At 42.5% G+C, this 19,197-nt stretch overlaps 2 protein-coding genes and 1 long non-coding RNA gene across 7 annotated transcripts in view; 2 read left to right on the top strand and 1 right to left on the bottom strand.

Moving 5' to 3' along the window:
* The window catches only part of Entpd1 (ectonucleoside triphosphate diphosphohydrolase 1), a 112,934-nt gene extending 109,142 nt beyond the window's left edge, over positions 1–3,792 (top strand). For both annotated transcript variants that reach the window (XM_059258284.1, XM_059258291.1), the window contains exon 10: positions 1,952–3,792. In XM_059258284.1, coding sequence (XP_059114267.1) covers positions 1,952–2,158 — 207 coding nt within the window. In that variant the 3' untranslated portion in view covers positions 2,159–3,792. The remainder of the gene's footprint in view (positions 1–1,951) is intronic.
* Positions 1,270–5,888, bottom strand: LOC131907262 (uncharacterized). Of its 2 annotated transcripts, none has more exons than XR_009378349.1 (3): positions 5,679–5,888; positions 4,538–4,595; positions 1,270–2,430 (listed from the first exon to the last, which is right to left on the bottom strand). It is a non-coding gene; the product is annotated as an uncharacterized LOC131907262 (long non-coding RNA). The 2 variants fall into 2 exon arrangements; XR_009378352.1 differs by having other exon boundaries at positions 1,270–2,425.
* Positions 5,889–10,654: 4,766 nt separating this feature from the next.
* Cc2d2b (coiled-coil and C2 domain containing 2B) overlaps positions 10,655–19,197 on the top strand; it is a 110,156-nt gene continuing 101,613 nt past the window's right edge. For all 3 annotated transcript variants that reach the window (XM_059258240.1, XM_059258272.1, XM_059258251.1), the window contains exons 1-2: positions 10,655–10,782; positions 17,562–17,626. In XM_059258240.1, coding sequence (XP_059114223.1) covers positions 10,701–10,782; positions 17,562–17,626 — 147 coding nt within the window. In that variant the 5' untranslated portion in view covers positions 10,655–10,700. The remainder of the gene's footprint in view (positions 10,783–17,561; positions 17,627–19,197) is intronic.

Below are 19,197 nucleotides of genomic sequence, written 5' to 3'. Positions count from 1 at the left end.
TCTAGAGTGAGACCTGTGAAATAACCTCCCTGCTGTGCTTCACCACAGCGCCACCTGCAGGCATCCAGGAGTAAAAAAGCAAGCCACCCCTGCTTGAGGGGAAACACCACAGCATTCTCTCTGTTGCTAGCCCCATGTCTGCTAATGCCTAAAATATTTTACCACGTTTTTAAAATACAGTGATCTCAGACAACCAAAAACACAGAATCAGGACTGTGGCAGCTCCAGGGATACTCATGTGATAATACTGTCTTTCTTACGGATCTTGCTCATTCAAACGAACACTTTCCTTGTTTTAACATCCCAGGCTTCCTTCCATTCTATAAGTCTGTTTCGTTTGTTAGAAGGACCTGCTGTGGGATGTATGGCAAATGTGTTGCTGATTAATCAATAAAACACTGATTGGCCGTTGGCTAGGCAGGACGTATAGGCGGGGCAAGGAGGAGAATAAAGCTGGGAAGTGGAAGGCTGAGTCAGAGAGACACTGCCAGCCGCCACCATGACAAGCTGCATGTGAAGATCCTGGTAAGCCACGAGCCATGTGGCAAGGGATAGGTTTATGGAAATGAATTAATTTAAACTGTAAGAACAGTTAGCAAGAAGCCTGCCACGGCCATACAGTTTGTAATCAATATAAGTCTCTGTGTTTACTTGGTTGGGTCTGAGAGGCTGTGGGACTGGCAGGTGAAAGAGATTTGCCCTGACTGTGGGCCAGGCAGGAAAACTCTAGCAACAAGGACCTATGTTAAATTTGGTTGATACAGAGGGTAGTGTTGATTTATATTCTTGGAATGCTGCTGCGTGATCTGATGTCCCTAAGTCCGAGAGATGACTCCCTTAAATCTGGACACTTCTTTGACATGTGAAGTCAGATAAAGTTTTCATCCCATATGGAGAGGAAAAACAGTCCTTTTACACATTATTGTCAATATGCATTAGGGTTTGGAAGAAAAGGGTATTGTAAGTTGGCACAACCCTTTAGGAGATTTTTTTTTGACAATATGTGCTGAAAGTCTTAAAAATGTGTACATCATTTTGTTCTATTATTCCATTACTTGGATACTAAGTGATTGGTTGGAATGGGTGAAAAGCAGTCCATGCTGGAAGTGATGATACAGAAATATGTTAAGACACTGGGGATAAAGTATTACTAAGTGAATTATCCCAGATACAATTTATTATATACTTATAGAGGACCAGAAGGAAATGTCACCTCAGCAAGGACGTCAGCAAGTCCTGAGTGGCACTGTGTGCTTGCCACACAGGCTTGCCTGTGCTTGCTAATTCTCTGTGTCATCATGAACAGCTCTTATAATAGAACCTTTCCAAAATTATTATTCGAGTATCACCTATATTACTGTAAGTTCTGAGTGACTGGAAATTATTTTTTCCAAAGGCGAGAAGGCCAGGAAATGTCTTATAATTTAATAAGAATCCTTTATCAGCAGTGAGGCACACAGCCTTCCAACTTCATAAAGTTGGCTTGCTGGAATTATTTCTCCCAGTTTTCTCCCATGAGGTCCTGGGTCTATGTGGCTTCTCTGGCCCGGCAAGGATGTAAAAGGCACTAGCTAATCATTATTCCCTCATCTTTTTACCTATTTCCTGTCACCTCTCACTTAGTTCCCTATTGTGAAATAGAAAGAATGTAGACCTCTCTCACGGTCTCTTTGAATTAAGTGCTCGCAGGCAGGTGAACCAGACAGCCGTTCAGGAAACTTCCTGAACTTGTAGAATATAATGGTGAGGCTCCAAACTCTATTTTAATCATTTGCTTTGATTCCCCCTCCCCCACATCATTCCCAATGTAGGGTATAAAGTTAATCTATTGTGTGAACTACACAAAGTGTTCTCTTCCTATTGGCTGCTCAGTGTTCTGGGTAGGGTTACATGAATAATATAGATTATCTTTTTGGATCATGAACAATAAGATTTTCCCTACTTTTTTCAGATCGAGGACAGCAACGCAGGGTGGACTTTGGGCTACATGCTGAACTTGACCAACATGATCCCAGCTGAACAGCCATTATCTCCGCCTCTCCCTCACTCCACCTACATCAGCCTCATGGTTATCTTCTCCCTGATCTTGGTTGCTGTGGCCATCACAGGCCTGTTCCTCTATAGCAAGCCTTCATATTTCCGAAAAGAGACGGTATAGCAGGAGCAGCTGAAATGTGCTGTCTGGAGTGAGACAGCAACTTGCCCAGGGAGTGTGTTCCTCCCTGCAGGGGAGTCCAGAGTCACCTTCCCTGCTTTTCAGGGACAGTCTAGACCAGCATGAAGCTTCCAAGGCTTTTGCTGAAGCCTTTCCTTGGGGACACTCAACACCCTCTGCTGCAAGGACTTCCTGGTGATAGTCTCTTGTCTTTTCCAGCTACCTTCTTTCTCCTTTGTCCTCTGTGCTTCTGATCATGACTTTCATGGTCTGTGCTTCAAAAAAGAACAAAATCAACTTTGTCTCAAAGAACTAAGATTCTTGAGCGCCACACTGCCCGATTTGAACTGGTGAAAGAGGAAACTCAGAAACTATCTGAGTCATAGTTTGGGACTCCCCTTTCCCCCATCTTCTAAGAAAGCCACGCAGTGCCTTTGGAGAGAGGAGACACAAATCCATTCTAAGCCTTCCCTTTGGACAGGAGAATTTTCCTAAGTAGATAAATATGTGCTAAAGCCAAAGAGTTTTTGCAAAGGAGCCTATCTGCTTGGGCAGCTAATGTGATTCATCATCTGCTGAAAATAAGAATGGAAACACATTGTATACTCCTGCATGATGCCAAAACCCTCTCAAGTAGAACACACAGACCAGAGGTTTTTGAAAAGTGGATGCACACATGGGCATTTAGGGGATACTATGTGACAGTAGTGTATGTGCTAGGAAGAAAACTACAGTCACCGCTCAGGACTGAGAAAATATACCCTCTAATACATCTTCTAGAGTTTTGTGTTTTTTTTATGTTAAAATACACAGAACATAAATTTCACCATATTTACATTCAGCTCAATGCAACTGAGTAGCATTTAGTACATTTACAATGTTATACAATTATCATTCTTTTGAAGGTTTTGTTTCTAATTATGTGTATGTGTGGGTCTGTGCACACGAGGACCATGAACATGGTGGCCAGAGGAGGGTGTCAATCCCTTGGAGCTGGAGTTAGAAGCAACCAGTTGTGAGCTGTCCAGTGTGGGTGCTGGAAATGACACTGAGGTCCTCTGCAAGAGCAATATGTGCTCTTAACCTCTGAGCCACCTCTCCAGCTATGCCACTATTTTATAGCATTCTATAGCCAAGAAGTTTGCTGGGGACAAGACCATACATGGGTTTTCTCAAACCACAAACCATTGCATTGATAACTAAGTAGACATGCTCCACAGAGATGGCTCCCTGGGTTTGAAAGCCATACCACATCTTATTGTCCCAAGATTTAATTTAGTGAGAGGTGGCAGGTTTTTGCCCTGTTGTGGTATTTACACATCAAGTGTTGCTACCCCTCTGTTATGCAACACATGCCTTATTTCCTTATTTCATGAAGTGTTTCGTGGAGGTAATGAATAAGTGGTTATGGACTTTTATTATGGAAAACTGAAGAGATCTTGTACCTTTCCTATGAGTATTGCTGCAGGAATTAACTGTTGAGCAGAACTGAGCAGTGATGTATCCTTATCCTATCCCAAGCTGTCTGTCCATCTCTGATCTGGGGACTGACTACTCAGGAAGGAAAGTTCCCCATAAACTAGAAGCCAAGTGCCCCATATCTCTTGGGTAGTAAACTAGAAGCCAAGTGCCCCATATCTTTTGGATAGTCAAGTCATTTCTTCTTTTTGTAAGTCTCTTCTGTTATTCACAGTGGAATGTGCTGACTAGATTGCTGGAGCTGCCACTGACTGAGCATCTGTGGTTATGTTCTGTGCTTAGGTGCATTGTGTCCATCTTCCTCATTCTGTTCTCACAACAGTCTGAAGAAGGTGGTTCTTACAACTTCCAGTGCTCATGGTTGAGCTGTGCTCAAACTCACATCTGCCTGAGTCTATCTTTTTCTTTTGTTTTTCGGTGTTTTTTTCTTTTTTTCGAGACAGGGTTTCTCTGTGTAGCTTTGCTCCTTTCCTGGAACTCACTCTGTAGCCCAGGCTGGCCTCAAACTCACAGAGATCCACCTGGCTCTGCCTCCCGAGTGCTGGGATTAAAGGCGTGTGCCACCACCGCCCGGCTTCGATTTGTTGTTGTTGTTGTTTGTTTTTTTTTCAGGACAGGGTTCCTCTGTGTAGCTCTGGCTGTCCTGGAACTCACTCACTCTGAAGACCAGGCTGGCCTCAAACCCAGAGATCCACCTGCCCCTGCCTCCCTGGAATTAAAAGCATGGGCTATAAGCTTGGTCATTTCCCCCCCTTGTTAAACACTCCACCACCACCACTGCTAATATGTTGGAATTCAAAATGACAAGTTTCTGTCAAAGAACAAAAATCTCTTATGTTTAATTACATTTTTGCCATGTTTCCCAGGTTAAAAAAAATAATAATGGAGACAATGAGGTACAACCTAATCTCAGTTCCATTGAAGTGGAAAGTTAATCCAGGTTAATCTTCTTTGAATCCTTCTGGATGGAGCAGGCAAAAAAAAAAAAAAAAAGGAATCACTATCAATCAATTTTAATATTGGATTACCCATTGGTTATAGTTAATTATTATTCATCTCTAGACTGCTAACCCTGTTCCTTTGCAAGTTGGTGATTTTTCTTCTATGAACCTACAAGGGCAGCCAGTCAGCAGAAATGGGCTCATCTGTATATACAGATGTGAAACTATAGAACTAGGCTTTTATGTGTGTGCACATGGGTGTGTATGGGAGAGAAAGGTTTCAATTCATCCAAATAAGAAATATAATATGATATAAACAAAAGTTTCAAAAACACATTTCATTTTATGTTTTGTTAGCCAAGATCCTACTCCAAAGTGGGATACAAGTCAAGTTTAAGAAAGAGACTAAACTTGAAATATTCTCATTTCAATAATTAATCAATGTAAAAATTATTCATATATGGTTTCAAAATCCCAAGCTTTCAAAATCTAATGTGTGTATGAAATTCACATCATAATGAAGACTACCTACCTTTTAGGTGCCCATCATTAGCTACACGTTGGCATATTGGCACACTTGGAAAATACTTGTGACGTTTACAAGGTAGGGAAAAGGTCATCTCTCACTGACTTTCCTTGGGGAGTGTTACACAAGTAGGTTAGGTAGACTGCAACATCCCGCTGTCCGCTCGTCACACATCGATAGGAGTGCTGTTCCTACACAAGCTGTTCAGATCCCAGCTGAGCATTCTGTTGTGTTCCCATGGCTTTGCTGCCTTTGTCTGACAACTGGGCCAAGACATGTGATGTGATCTTGACAAAATTCCACCTGATTTAAGGTAATTCTTCATGTTTGCCTTTCTCAAAATGTAAATTTGAATGTCAAAATAAAAATCAAAGATCATCTTTAAATCTTAAAAAAAAGTCTTATGTGTATGGGTATTTTGCTTGCATATTATATCTGTGCCCCACATGCATGTCACGCCTAATGAGTCTAACCTGGGTCCCCTAGAAGAACAGACAGTGTTGGTAACCACTGAACCACCTCCCCACCATCGAATCTTTTTTTTAAAGTAGAAAAGTTTGTGTATGGTGATGCACACCTTTGATCCCAGCACTAGAGAAGCAGAGGCAGGTGCATCCCTATGAGTTGGAGGCCAGCCTGGTCTACATAGTGAGTTCCAGGACAGCCAGGGCTATGTAGAGAGACCCTGTCTCAAAACAAAACAAAAACAAAGTAGAAATGCTGTAAATACCGTACATGGAAGGTCCTTGAGCCCCTCCAGTGGCCAGGCCCCTCCCCTGAGGACCTCTAACTGCCAGGTTCCACCCACAGAACACTCTAACTGCCCTAACTGCTAGACCCTGGCCCCACCCTGCAGAGCAAAAAGCCCAATCTCTGAACATGAAATCCCATCAATCTCCACCCTGGAAAGCTCCACCTTGAAAAGTTCCACCCCCTTCCAAAAAGCTCTATATAAGGCTTGTATCCTGTTCAGTTTGCTGCTGTTTCTTGCTTGAGCAGAGGCAGCCACCCTCCTGGTTTTTTCCCTCCCAATAAATCTCTTGCATGAGGTTTGTTTTGCGGTGTGACTTGTGGTATTCCTTGGCTTCCAGCTGCCAGGACAGTTTTCAATCTGAGCTGTAATGCTTACAGTACTCATGTATGGAATTCTTAAAAAAAAAAAAAAGTTTCAGTTTAAAAATAAAAACTTCAAGTTTAATCATATTATCCCTGACTGAAATCAGAGGTGGCTTCCTGTTGCCTACAAGTAAGATTCCCTAGCAACAGCCGAGGCTCCGATAGTCCCGGCTCTGAGCTCTCTCCAGGCTCACACCCATTTCACCTGCTGGTGTTCCTTGTGTTCTGCCCAGGTAGGCTGATTCTGATTCAGCTGTCTTTGCTCCATTCTATCTTCAACACTCAGCCCAGATGTCCTTCCTGTTGCAAAACTATCTCCTAATCTCCAAGCCAGACCACTTCCTGTGCTACCACAGTTCTTTAGAGTTTCATTTAAAAACTTAGACCATTCTGTCCAGAATATGCTCCTTGGGACAAAGTATGTGACCTGTTCCTTTCTGAAAAGCAGGGCTCAGAGATATTTTAGTGGAACCTATGAGAGCAGTTCTAGCCAACCTCCTTTCCAACTTCCAGGCCGGGTAGAAACCTCTGTTCCTAGAGTTTTCCTTTGATAAGACTACACTTCTCCACTGCTCAGCTGACTGGGCAGTGAAACTGTCTTTAATTATTCTAGACACATAGAAATTTTCCTACTGGGAATATGCATTTAGTTTCTGAGTAGTTCACCATCCAGCACTTGACTGTAGATATTAAAATGGAATTGTAAGGATGAAAATGAACCTTAAAAGGCCATGCTTATCAACATTTAATGTCTATACAAATCATCTGATCCTCACAAGTTGTCCTCTGACCTCCACATGCATGCCATGGCACATGCGCAGCCACACAATAAATAAATAAATAAACACATACATAAATACATAAATAAACTTAATAAAAAGAAAGTCCTTGATGGAATGGTGGGTGGTAGAGGCCAGACACTAGGTAAGACAATAACACTCAAGGAAATTCCACCAAAAAAAAAAAAAAAAAAAAAGATGGCTTTTTCTACAAGTTTGGATGTAAAGGGTAAGAAAGAAATCTGAGAATTATTTTTCTTTCGTTGTTGGTTGAGGGAGACGGAACTGGGGCAGTGAGGTGGGGAAGGGGTGAACTGATGATTGAGACTTTGGTAATGACACAAGGACCCCAAAAGGATAGTATGGATGGGACCCAGGACAGAGCAGCTGTGATGGGCCCAGCATACCCGTTCTCTTGGGGCAGGAGAGACAGCTGTCTGCTCATGATAAGTTGGCCTGGTGGTTAGTGTTAATGTCGGAATCTCTATTGCTTCTGAAAAGCAAAGCCAGCTGCTGAAAACTCAGGGTTGACAGTGGGGTGGGCAGGAAAGGACATGGTGGCAGGATTGCATCACGGACCGTGCTGTGTGCTCTTGGTAACAATCTGCTCGTGTGATATTATTATTATTATTATTATTATTATTATTATTATTATTATCTTAACTAATACAATTTAGTGACTTTTTCATGGGCCTGGACAGATGGTCCAGCAGTTAAGGGCACCTGCTGCTTTTACAGAGCACTGGGGTTTGGTTCCCAGCATCCACATCAAGCAGTTCACAATTGCCTGGAACTCCAGCTCCAGGGCACCACACACATATACATACATACACATAAAAAAATTAAATAAAACATTTTAAACTTAGGTGCTTTTTCAGTGAGATGAAAAGCAAATGGCTGGACTAAAGCCACAAAGGTGGGAGAAACCAAAGGCAAGGGGATTTTAGGTCGCCGAAGAGCTTCACCCTGAGTAAACAGATCCAAGCAGCATGGTAGACGGGGATGGATTTCTGATTCTTCCCCAGTTGAGGTATCTGTTGTCTGTGATGGTGTGATATTTCTTTTTCTTTTTAACTTTGGAGAGAGGTCCTTTGGAGGAACAATAAACAGCTGTCACAGACTTATTACTCCTCTGGCTACAGCTTACAATGCACTTCCACACATCACTGTCAGATTCTGCAGTCATCCAGAAAGAAAGGAAGACAGAAAAAAAGCATGGTTATCCAGCCCTTCCCCACTGCTCAGATGACAAACTTGGATCTGACCAAATAGGGATCCCAGGGAGGTCCCAGGTAGATACATCTTCTAAAGCTGAAGTGATGGAGGATTTGCTTTTTGACCAAAACACGGTGTGCTTGTAGCAGATAATTTGCACTTGTGAAACGGGTAATATCATAAATTAAGGTTAATGTTGCTGTTGTTGTTTTAATTGGGAGCAAGAAAAGGTCATAGCTAGGCTGACTGGGAAACTCAAGATCTCCCTGCTTTAGCCTTCTTAGCGCTAAGATTGCAGAAGTGAGTCTCCATACCTGACCTTCACTTAACTCTTACAGATAGTGTTTTAGACTCAAGTGCCCAGGCAGGCTGACACTCTAAGTAAAAGGTGACCAAAACAACGACTGTAAAAAGGAGATTAATGCTGAGACTCAGTGCTGGAGAGCTAAGAAGGCCACTGTGAAATGCCTTGGAGCAGCTTTGCCTATGGAGAACTGGATAGGCCTTCTCTGTGCACAAAAAACAGCTGCAGACCGCTTACCATTGACTACTGCTGCTTGGTGGTCGCCTGCCTGCTAGCCTGTACAGACATGGTTTCATTAAATCTTTGTCAAGAAATTCAAATTTTTATATGAAATCTGATCTTTAGCTGGAACAGCTTAAAAACAACAACAATGGATTGAATCAACAGTTCTTCATGTGAGAGTAGACTGCTAGTTTGAAGTATCTACTGGAATGTTAACACTTTCCCCCACTTCCTCCCCTCTGATAGAAAATGCTCTTGAAAATATCTAGGACTCCTCAACTTCTGTACTATAAACTCTCTAGTAGGAGATCTCAAATCCTATACTACCTCAACTTAGTCATTTGGACAATGTACTTAATATTTATGTATAATAATAATAATACATCATAGTATGCATACACACATACACATATATGGGCATGTGTGCTTTTTAAAAATACATGACACTGGATAATAATCCTAGAAGTTAAGTGTTCTTAAAGTACATCATATTCTGTAATACTTGCAACATGCGGACATATTCCATTTAGTCCAAGACCTCAGTATTTAAGGAAAACATTCTTGACTGCTTTAAGGCTCTGCTGTTGGGCTGTAGACATGGCTCAGCTCACAACCCAAATGACAAGAACTGACTGTCATTGCTCCTAAATGGCTCTACCAGGTGAGCCCTAGACAACAAAGATGGGAGAATCACAGGATTTTATTGGGAATGAGAAGTTGGCCAAATCATTTTGAGCCGTAGACACATTTAACAGTGAGTAGTTTTTTTGTGGGTTTTGTTTGTTTTCCAGATAATGAGGCAAGTGGAACTTCTGAGTTCATTTCTTTGTGCCCCGGGGACCCTACCTAACCTGGCCCGTTACCTTTGCAACAGCTTTATTTCTGTACCTCCCTTTTCGGAAGTGAAGGACGGCCTACGTTTTAAAGACCTCCTACGTGTCTCCAGAATCACAGGTCAAGCATTTAATAGGGGAGGCACAGAACACAGTTCATAAAAATGTCACGTTGGAATGAAGGGACACACACCACTATGTTGAGGCCCAGTAGCAAGCTCCCAACTTTATAAGGCTTATTTAGGTCATTATCTTAATAAGGAGAAAAGAGGCGCGTGGGGGTGGAGGTATATTGCTTTATTTGTTTATTTATTTATTGCCTGAGTACTTACAGTGTAGTGCTCTCTTGGAGGCCACAGTTTTGTGTTAGCTGTCTTCCTCCATCACTCTCCTCTTTGTTTACTGAGGCTTTGGTCTCTCCTGGAACCCAGAGCTTGGCCCAGGGACACCCTACTCCACTCCCAGCCCCACCCCACCTCTGCCTCCACACTTGCCCGGCTTTACATGGGTTCTGGGAATCCGCTTTACTGAACTCACACTGTGTTTTATGTGCTGAGCCATCTCCCCAGCCCAAGACTTCTTATATTTTTTTCCTTAGATTTATTTTATTTTTAATTATGTGTGTACGGGTGTTGAGGATATGTGTACATGTCAGTTCAGGTGCTGCTGACGCCAGAAGAGGGCACCAACCACCCTGGAGCCAGAGTTACAGGTGATTGTGGGCCACCCAACTGGGTGCTGTGTACTCGGGGCCTTTGCAAGAGCAGTAAGTGCTCCTAACCACTAAGCTATCTCTCCAGCACCCGGCCCAAGACTTAAAATATATTAAATTTGTGACATGAATTGCAAGCTCTGAAAATAAAAACAAATCGCTTGAATTGAGAGCTGTGACCATGAAAGCACCCACACCCAGCACCAGCTCTTCTGTCCTCGGTGGTAGGTGGGCTCTCAAGACACCCCCCCCATCCTCGCCCCTCATGAGGAGGGGCACCAGAGGATGACGACACCGGGGCGGGGAAGCAGCCCAGGCTCACGGGGAGATCTCGTGCATGGAGGCGGAGTTGAGACCCAGTAGCTGGAGAGCGGATGGGCAGCGGACAGAACACTAAGACCGGGAACCCGCATTGCGCATGCTCTGGGGCTGTGGGCGTTGGCGGCTGCTCAGGATCTGCCTTCACTTCCCAAGCACATTGAAAGAGCAGTGTCCGTCAGGTGAATGTCCTGCTGTCCCTTAAGGTCCCCACGATGGTCCCTGAACACAGTGGGCATGGAGCCTTGCTCTGTGTGGAATCCTGGGGCTGGGGTAACACAGAGCCGCGCCACCTGCCAGCCATCCCCATTAGGAATAGGGCGGAAAGCTTGTGCATTTCACAACTTCGAAGTCAGTGCGCGATTTGGATTAAGTTCGGTTCAGAAAACTATTTCCTGAGTGGAGGAGGGTGGTCAGCTGGAGTTGAACTCTTTGCTGGGGTAAGCATTAGGGTAACATCTTAGAATCAGCGGAAATATGAGCAGGGTAGAAAGTAAGGACCAACAAAAGGCGTGTATGAGAGCCAGAAAAAGTCCCCAGAAGACTGTAGAATAATAATTAGGCTTGAAACGTGGCATGCAGTCCATTGAGAAAAGTTGCAAAACTCAAAGCAAAAGGGTGGCAGGGAAAATTATTCTTGCCTTAGCGACTATGTGCTAAGTGTGGCCTGAGGGCTTTGTCACTGAGAAGGACCTCTGGGTTGGCTTTCTCCAACTGAGACTAAGTGCAGGCCCAGAGATGGCTCTTCAGGCTAGAATATAAACAGCACAGGACTCTCAGCTGCTTACTGGACCTGGTGACCTGAGTTTTAGCAATGTAAATTAGATAACTCTCCTGATCAGTTTCCAGGTAGCATAATTACATTGCCTTGGATATATTAGATTCAAACCTTCAATCTATATGACAGTGTATGTTACCTGCTTCCATATTTATTTCAATTTTTATTCACCACACTTTCTTCAAATCCTGCATCAGAGAGAGGGGAGAAAAGGATGGAGGTAAAGTCTTTGTCACACAGGAGCAGGCTGTGATTCTTCACTTGGGTTCTAAAGACAACAATTTACAGTTCAGAAGGTTTCTTTTCAGGTCGTGTATTCCTTTGATCCTCCTGTCTCAGCCTCTCCTGTGCTAGGATTTTAGGCATACATCACATTATCAGGCTGAGCCTGGGCCATGATCCCCACTTAGTTGATTCTGGGAAGCAAATCACAGTTAATGGAAAGATGAGAATTTTGGAATGTGTCAGGTAGAATACCCGAGGGTTATGATGCTTTTTATAGAATATAGCTGGTGGGATGCTTTTGTTAAATTCTGCTTTTTCTGTACCCTACTGCTATAGGGTAGCTGCTGCTATATGCTTAGTGGATTTTTATTTGGACAAAATGCTACCCACTGTTTCAATTTTCATTGGAATCTTTTTGGCACAGCATCCTAACACAACTCAAAGAGTCTGGAAGAACGTGATTTAAGAAACACACGTTTTTAAAACCTTCGTGCCGTATGACAGTAGATTTACTGAGGTAAAGAGAAAACCACACTGGACTGGAGTCTGTCCTAAGTGGGAAAGAGGAGACATTAAGATATTTAAAAAGAGGCCCAGTAAGAGCCCAAGGAGAAACACATTGCTGGAAGCGCTCTTAACCACTGAGCCTTCTCTCCCATCCCAGCATCCAAGGGTTTCTAAATGGCAAGCAAGGGGCCAAATCTTTTACTAATAAAATTGCCATCTACTTGTTCTGGGTCATAGTCAGCTACAAGAACTGCTGACTTTAATTCTTGTGCTTTGACAATGGACGCGTAGGGCATCTGATACAGAAATTGTTAATCCTCAGTTCCCTCAACCTTTAGGAAAAGCTTTAACTGCAAAAACAAATGGCAATGTCTGAAAGAGAGGGTCGGCCTTCACCTGCAGCCAGCTTTTAAAGAGAGAATGCCAAGTGCTGTTGGAAAACAGCAAATGCGGGTTTCATCCAGCTCTGCAGTTTTATCCAGTGTCTTGTTGATAACTGTTTGTTTATTTTATATCCTTTATGGAATACAAACAGGCTAAAAACATCTTCAGATTTGAAAAAAGAATTGGTTTAACATTTTTGTCTTCTCTGTTTTATTTAATAAATCATTAATGCTTTGTTATGTAGAGGATGTGTGACTGCTAATGTTTTCTGTAATTTATGGTCAAAATTTGCAGAGGCATCAGAAAACCAAGTATTTGTTTGAAGTTCATTTTATTGTGTTTTTGGTGTTTTGAGACAAGGTCTCCCCATATAGCCCACAAGGGCCAATTTAGGATCTTCTTCTTCAGCCTCCTTGAATGTTAGGGTTATGGGTGTGCACCATCATGCTGGGCTTGGGGTTCATTATAGAAGGTCTTGAAGAATGGGAAGAATTGGTAAATTAGAAATTGATTTCTGTTGTATCTAACCTTGGCACATCAGCCGTGAGAATCCCAAGTGTCCTTAAGCCAGTCATTGAACTGCCCTATCTACTAATTAAGCAAAATAAATAAATAATAAAAAGGGGGGCTGGAAAGATGGCTCAGGAGTTAAGAGCACTGCCTACTCTTCCTGAGGATCGAGTTCAATTCCTAGCAGCCAGATGGCAGTTCACACCTGTCTGTAACTCTACTTTCAGGGGACCCCGACACCCATGGCAAAACCACAAATGCACATTTAAAAAAAACATAAGCAACTTAGACTTGACTCTTTTCTATTCCAAATCTATTCAGTATTTTTCCATCCCGTCCAAGTCTCTGCCCTGAGTGTCTCATATACATCTGTAACACAGTCCGGGGGAGGCCAGCTCCTGAGTACCGCTCCAGGGTTGTGAATAGAAGACCCCAGAGTAGCGAGGGTTTTAGGAAACGTTTTTATCTGAGAGTATTTAGAAATAAGTTTGTGTCTATCTGACAGGTAAATAAGGAAACACACCACTTTCTGATGGCAACTTTCTTTTTTACTTCATCTTAAAAAATCCTCTTTGAAAATCTCTCTTGTTCCACACAGCTACATCTCTTTACATACAGCTACATCTCTCTCTTTACATACATACATCTCAGAATCTCTTCATGCACATCTCTCTTGCTCTCTCTCCTGCCTAGCTACTCATTCTCTTTCCTCAGTTCCCTCTGTGCATGTGTGCATGTGTGCCCACACACACACACACACACACACACACACACACACACACTGACCTCTAGCTCTTTCACACAGCTCCCCTACATAGCTCTGTACAGCCCCCTCACATCTCTTTACATACAGTTATATATTTTTCTACTCTGTTATATTCCTTCACACACTACTGCATCATTCATTCACTCCTTACTCACTCACTCACTCACTCATCATACTCTCACATCTCTTCTCTGCCCAACTTTAGACAATTATATGTTACATTATCTCTGCTCACTCAGCTACATCCCTCACTTAGCACACACACCGACACACACTCACACACTCACTCCTCTCTCACAGCCAAACTCTGGACAATTATATGTTACATTTTCAGGGTCCAAACCATTCTCATAACAAATGATAAGTCACACAGTTTTCCTCAGGCTAGGAAGGTCAAGCTGATTGGCCAGTGAGTAATGCTTGGCCATGCACTTAGCTTTAAGTTGGTGAGGGTTCCTAGACAGAAAGTGAACAGTTGGCTGAGCCTTGAGCCTATAATGTAAACTGAGGCTGGGACTATGTGTAAAAAGTCAGTTACTTCAGGGGGTTATGTCTACCTACCAAGGTTGCTTCAGTTCTGACCTTGATTCAGCATCACACACCTGGGACTTATCTTTATGTATTCTCTGCAGGGGAAGCCAGTCTGTTTTGAATTTGTTCTGAAGTCCAAAATTAGCTGTCTCTGTGAGTGAGAATACTCTTACTTTCCTGTATCAGTTATGAAAATATTCTAGTATTATTAGAATTATAAAGCTTAAACAGAAATCGTCTTCCTGACCATCCACAGCCATAAGTGTGCCCAAAGATGTAAAACACACTATCAATGGGCTGTGGGAAGAACCCCACAGCTGTTCTTTTTAGGGAGGTAAGTGGTGGCCCATGAGAAAGTTACGGACAGAAAACAACCAGTTTCCACAGCCAGTGACCCCATGGACTTTGCCTAGTGGGGCTCCTCAACAGAGTGTTATTTGTCTGGTGGGTCAACCTGTTAACCTGTTAACTACTAGTTGTCACCTGCTGTACACTCCCACAGCCTCCTGCACATCTGTCTCTGCTCTCCATTCCCACATCCATTTCTAAATTCAGTTCTATAGTATTGATTTCTTTTTTTAAGTGACAGCCACCATTTACCATTTTTTAATTAATTAAAAATTTTTTACATATATAGGTGTTTTGCCTTGTTCATACATGTGCATCACTTGCATGCAATGCCTGTGGAGACCAGCAGATCCCCAGGAACTGGAGTTACAGAGGGTTGTGAGCTGCCATCTGGGTACTGAGAGTTGAACCTGGGTCCTCTGCAAAAGTAGCCAGGACTTTTAACCTTTGAGCCATCTCTCTAGCCCCTCTAATGTTTCTTATTAGGACTATTAAAAGTGCTCTGCCTCTGAAATACTTCTATAGTTAATCAAAAAATCCCACTCCTACTGTTGTCATGGAACTGCATTCCTAGGTATTTTGAAATTTTAAAAGTTGATATGAGCCGGGCAATGGTGGTGCACACCTTTAATCCCAGCATTCAGGAGGCAGAGGCAGGTAGATCTCTGTGAGTTCGAGGTCAGCCTGGTCTACAGAGTGAGTTCCAGGACAGTCAGGGCTACACAGAGAAACCCTGCCTCAAAAACAAAACCAAGTTGATAATTTAACTTTTCTATCATACTAGGATATATTTATAACATACTTAGTCCCAGAAGTCAGGAAGCAGAGGCAAGTGGATCTCTGTAATTTTGAAGCCAGTCTGGTCTACACAATGAGTTCTCCAGGACAACCAGGGCTGTCTCAAACCAAAAAAATAAAACTAACCAAACAAAAAACTTTATCGTATAGATAATTTTTATATGTATCTTGTGTATTCTCCTGTTGAAAAGCTTTCTAATTTATGTCTGAAATTGTTCCATTGTATTCCCTGGGTTTTCAATGTGTACATATCTATCATTTATAAAAAATGATAATCTTATCTTCCCAGGAATTGTAACTCTTGTGTGTCTTATGACATCAAGCAGCATTTCTTTTCTTTTTTTATACACCAGAAGTTGTTTTAGTTATTAGTAAAGTAATGGCTTTCCTTAAGACATTTTCATACACACCTCCTTGTATTGCTCATACCTACCTTACTAACGTCCATGTGTCTGCCCCCCACCACCAAGGAGTCTCTTTCCTTCTCCTTTCTACTTTTTAAAAAATTTCTTAGATTTTTGAGGCAGAGTCTCATTGTGTAGCCCTGGCTGGCTGGAACTCACCATGTAGACAGGGCTGCCCTTAAATGCACGGAGATTCACGGTCCTCTGTCTCCTTAGTGCTGATGTTAAAGACCTACACCACCATGCCCTACCCTTGATACTTTCATGCCATTCCTCTGTGTGTGTGTGTGTGTGTGTGTGTGTGTGTGTGTGTGTGTGCATTTGTGTGTACATATATGTGCATGTGTGTTTTTGCAAACTTCATGTAAGAATGTGTCATTTGTCTTTCTTTTTCCCTTCAGTAGTCTCTTGAATCTGCCCATTTCCATTTGATATCTTTCTTCTCCCTCAGTCTCCCTTTTCATTTTATGTCATAAATAGATAGTTTCTGCATATGAGAGAAAACACCCTTGTCTTTCAGAGTCTGGGTTATTTTGTTTAGTATCATGATCTTCAGTTCTAGTATTTTTCCCCTGAGAATGACAATTTTATTTTTATGACTACATAAAATTCTATTGGATGGTTGGATGGATAGATAGATAGATAGAGAGATATGTCACATTCTTTATTCACCCATTTGTTGATGGGCATCTAGGTTCCCTATGTTGGGTATTGTGAACAGTGCTACAGGAAACATGGATGTGCAAATGTCTCTGTGAATATATTCCTTTGGGCACAACCCAAGAGCGACATTGTTGTGTGACACTCTTCCTGGTGAGATGTGAATTCATCTCAGATGGGGAATTGATGACAGACCAAAGGAAGGATACCAGCAACATCTAACTTAGTGAGCCAATGAGTTTGTTGGGGTTACTTACAGGATCAGAAATGACTCAAATTACAGCTGCATTAACAAAAGCCACCCCAGAATGGGTGACATCTCATGAAAGCTGGAAACCTGAAGTATACTGTACAACTTGGACAAGTTGGAGAGCACCTCTCTGCAGTCCTTACACTTATATAAGCTTGGAAAGGGGGAGGGAGCCTAGTGCTTCTGGTCAGTTTCAGGGACTTTCTGAAGCTTTCCAGTTGCCTACTTCCAGAGTTTTAATGAGCTTCCATGCGAGATGGAATATTTCACTTCCCTTTAAAACATTCTGTGCTTTAAGAAGCTACTCTTCAACATGTAAGGTTTTTATCTCAGAGGAAATTGCTACACATCAGACATTTTCTATTAAAGACTAAACAGTGGGAAAATATTAAGCATTACATATTGAAGGTAATAATTATTTGTTTTGTATTTTTATATCAATCTAGTGGCTGGTCTTAGGTAGAGCAAAATGACGATACTTTTCATCTTGCTTTTTGTATCTTTTTGAACTTTCTAATGCCATACTTCTTGTTTTTTAATGTGTATGTGTATGTTGCTTGCATGTGTGTCTTGTGGACCATGTGCATGTACTGCCGGGAAGGCCAGAAGGGGGCCCTGGGACTAGAGTTATAGGAACTTATGAGCCGCCATGTGGATGCTGGGAAATGAAATGTAGGTCCTCTGGAGGAGCAGCCAGTGCTCTTAACCACTGAACCATCTCTCTAGCCCCTACCTTGGTTTTCAATCCTGTCATAATAATCTTGTTTTAATAACGTGGTTTCTCATTCTCACTTATTTAGAAAGCGAAAATAAAAGAGTCATCATGAAAAAGTTCTCAAAGAGAAGAGAAGAGATTTTTAAAAAGGTGAAGTATTAATGGGATTTTGGGGGGCTTTTAAAAAAACAAGTTTTTATAGAATTTTACCAAGATGTACAATTTCTTGAAAACAGTGTTCATTTGCATCCAGTTGCTTTAGTGGTCTCTTGTTATACATTATGACCCTTAAACAGTTTGTAAACAACTTGGATGTAAGAGTATTGGAGAGAAAGGGGCTTATAAAGGTCATTAAAAGCATCCCCTGCCTCCTCCCAGGCAATGGGCATTCATCTTATGAGTTCATGTACTGGAGGCCATTTCTTATCTATTATGAATGGGGGGGGAGGGGGTGGGGTGGTGGCTATGGAGCCAGGTGCTAGAAAAGATGGCCCCAAGGGAAAATGGAGAGGGTGGAACCCAAATTGTTTACAAAAAGGTATGATTGGAGCTTCAGGTCAAGAAACATGATGTCAGTACATGATTCCCTCATGGGCAACACTAAATACTGTAGACTAGGCACATGATTGGGTAACCTTCAAGCTGATTGGCCCAATGGGACATTCCCCTGCCCCCCTCCCCAGCGCCCCAAACCTTGTTTTCTTTATGCTTTTTGTTGTTGTTGTTGTTGTTTTTCGAGACAGGGTTTCTCTGTGTAGCTTTGGTGCCTTTCCTGGAACTCACTCTGTAGACCAGGCTGGCCTCGAACTCACAGAGATCCGCCTACCTCTGCCTCCTGAGTGCTGGGATTAAAGGCATGGGCCACCACTGCCTGGCTTTTTTTATGCTTTAAAAGAGCTTGCTGTTTTTAAATAAATGAGACATTGCCTGACTTGGCTGCATCTGATTGTCTCTCGGGAAAAAGGGAGTATGGGGAACAGGCGAGCGAGTGGCACACTTACCTTTCTTCGGTTCCAGGTTGTTCCTTCTCGGAAGACATAAGTTCCCAGTGGGGCAGGACCCCACAGTGAATAGTACAATGACAGACATGAATGTGCAAATGTCTTTGAATTTTGTTTTGTTTTTTGAGACAGGGTCTTTCTTTGTCACCCTGATGTTCTGAAACTCTCTTTGTAGACCAGGCTGGGCTTGAATTCACAGAGATCCACCTGCCTCTGCCTCCTGAGTGTTGGGATTATAGGCATGTGCCACCATGCCTGACTACAAATGCCTTTGATATGTTGACTTGAGTTGAATCTATCTCCAGGAATAGTGTAGCTGGATTGCATTATCCTTGCATCTTCAGCGTTTTTGAAGACACTGCATACTGATTTCCTAGTGGCTGCCCTGGTTTAGATTCCCACCAGTGCATACAGGTTCCTCTTTTTCACATACCCACAGCCTGAATTCATTGTTGGTTCTCTTGATGATGACCGTTCTGACAGGAATGAGACAGAATCTTACACCAGTTTTAATTTACATTTCCCTGGTGGCTGAGAGTTTTGAGCCATTGATTGGCTACTCACATTGCTTCTTTTGAGAGCTATTTAGTGCACCGTCTTAGGGTTTTTATTGCTGTGAAGAGACACCATGACCACAGCAACTCTTATAAAGAAAACACTTAATTGGGGTGGCTGCCACAGTTCAGGGGTTCAGTCCATTATCATCAGATCGGGGAGCAT

Source organism: Peromyscus eremicus, chromosome 1 (assembly GCF_949786415.1).
Source record: "Peromyscus eremicus chromosome 1, PerEre_H2_v1, whole genome shotgun sequence".
NCBI lineage: Eukaryota > Metazoa > Chordata > Mammalia > Rodentia > Cricetidae > Peromyscus > Peromyscus eremicus.
This window is presented reverse-complemented; position numbering and strand designations above follow the sequence as displayed.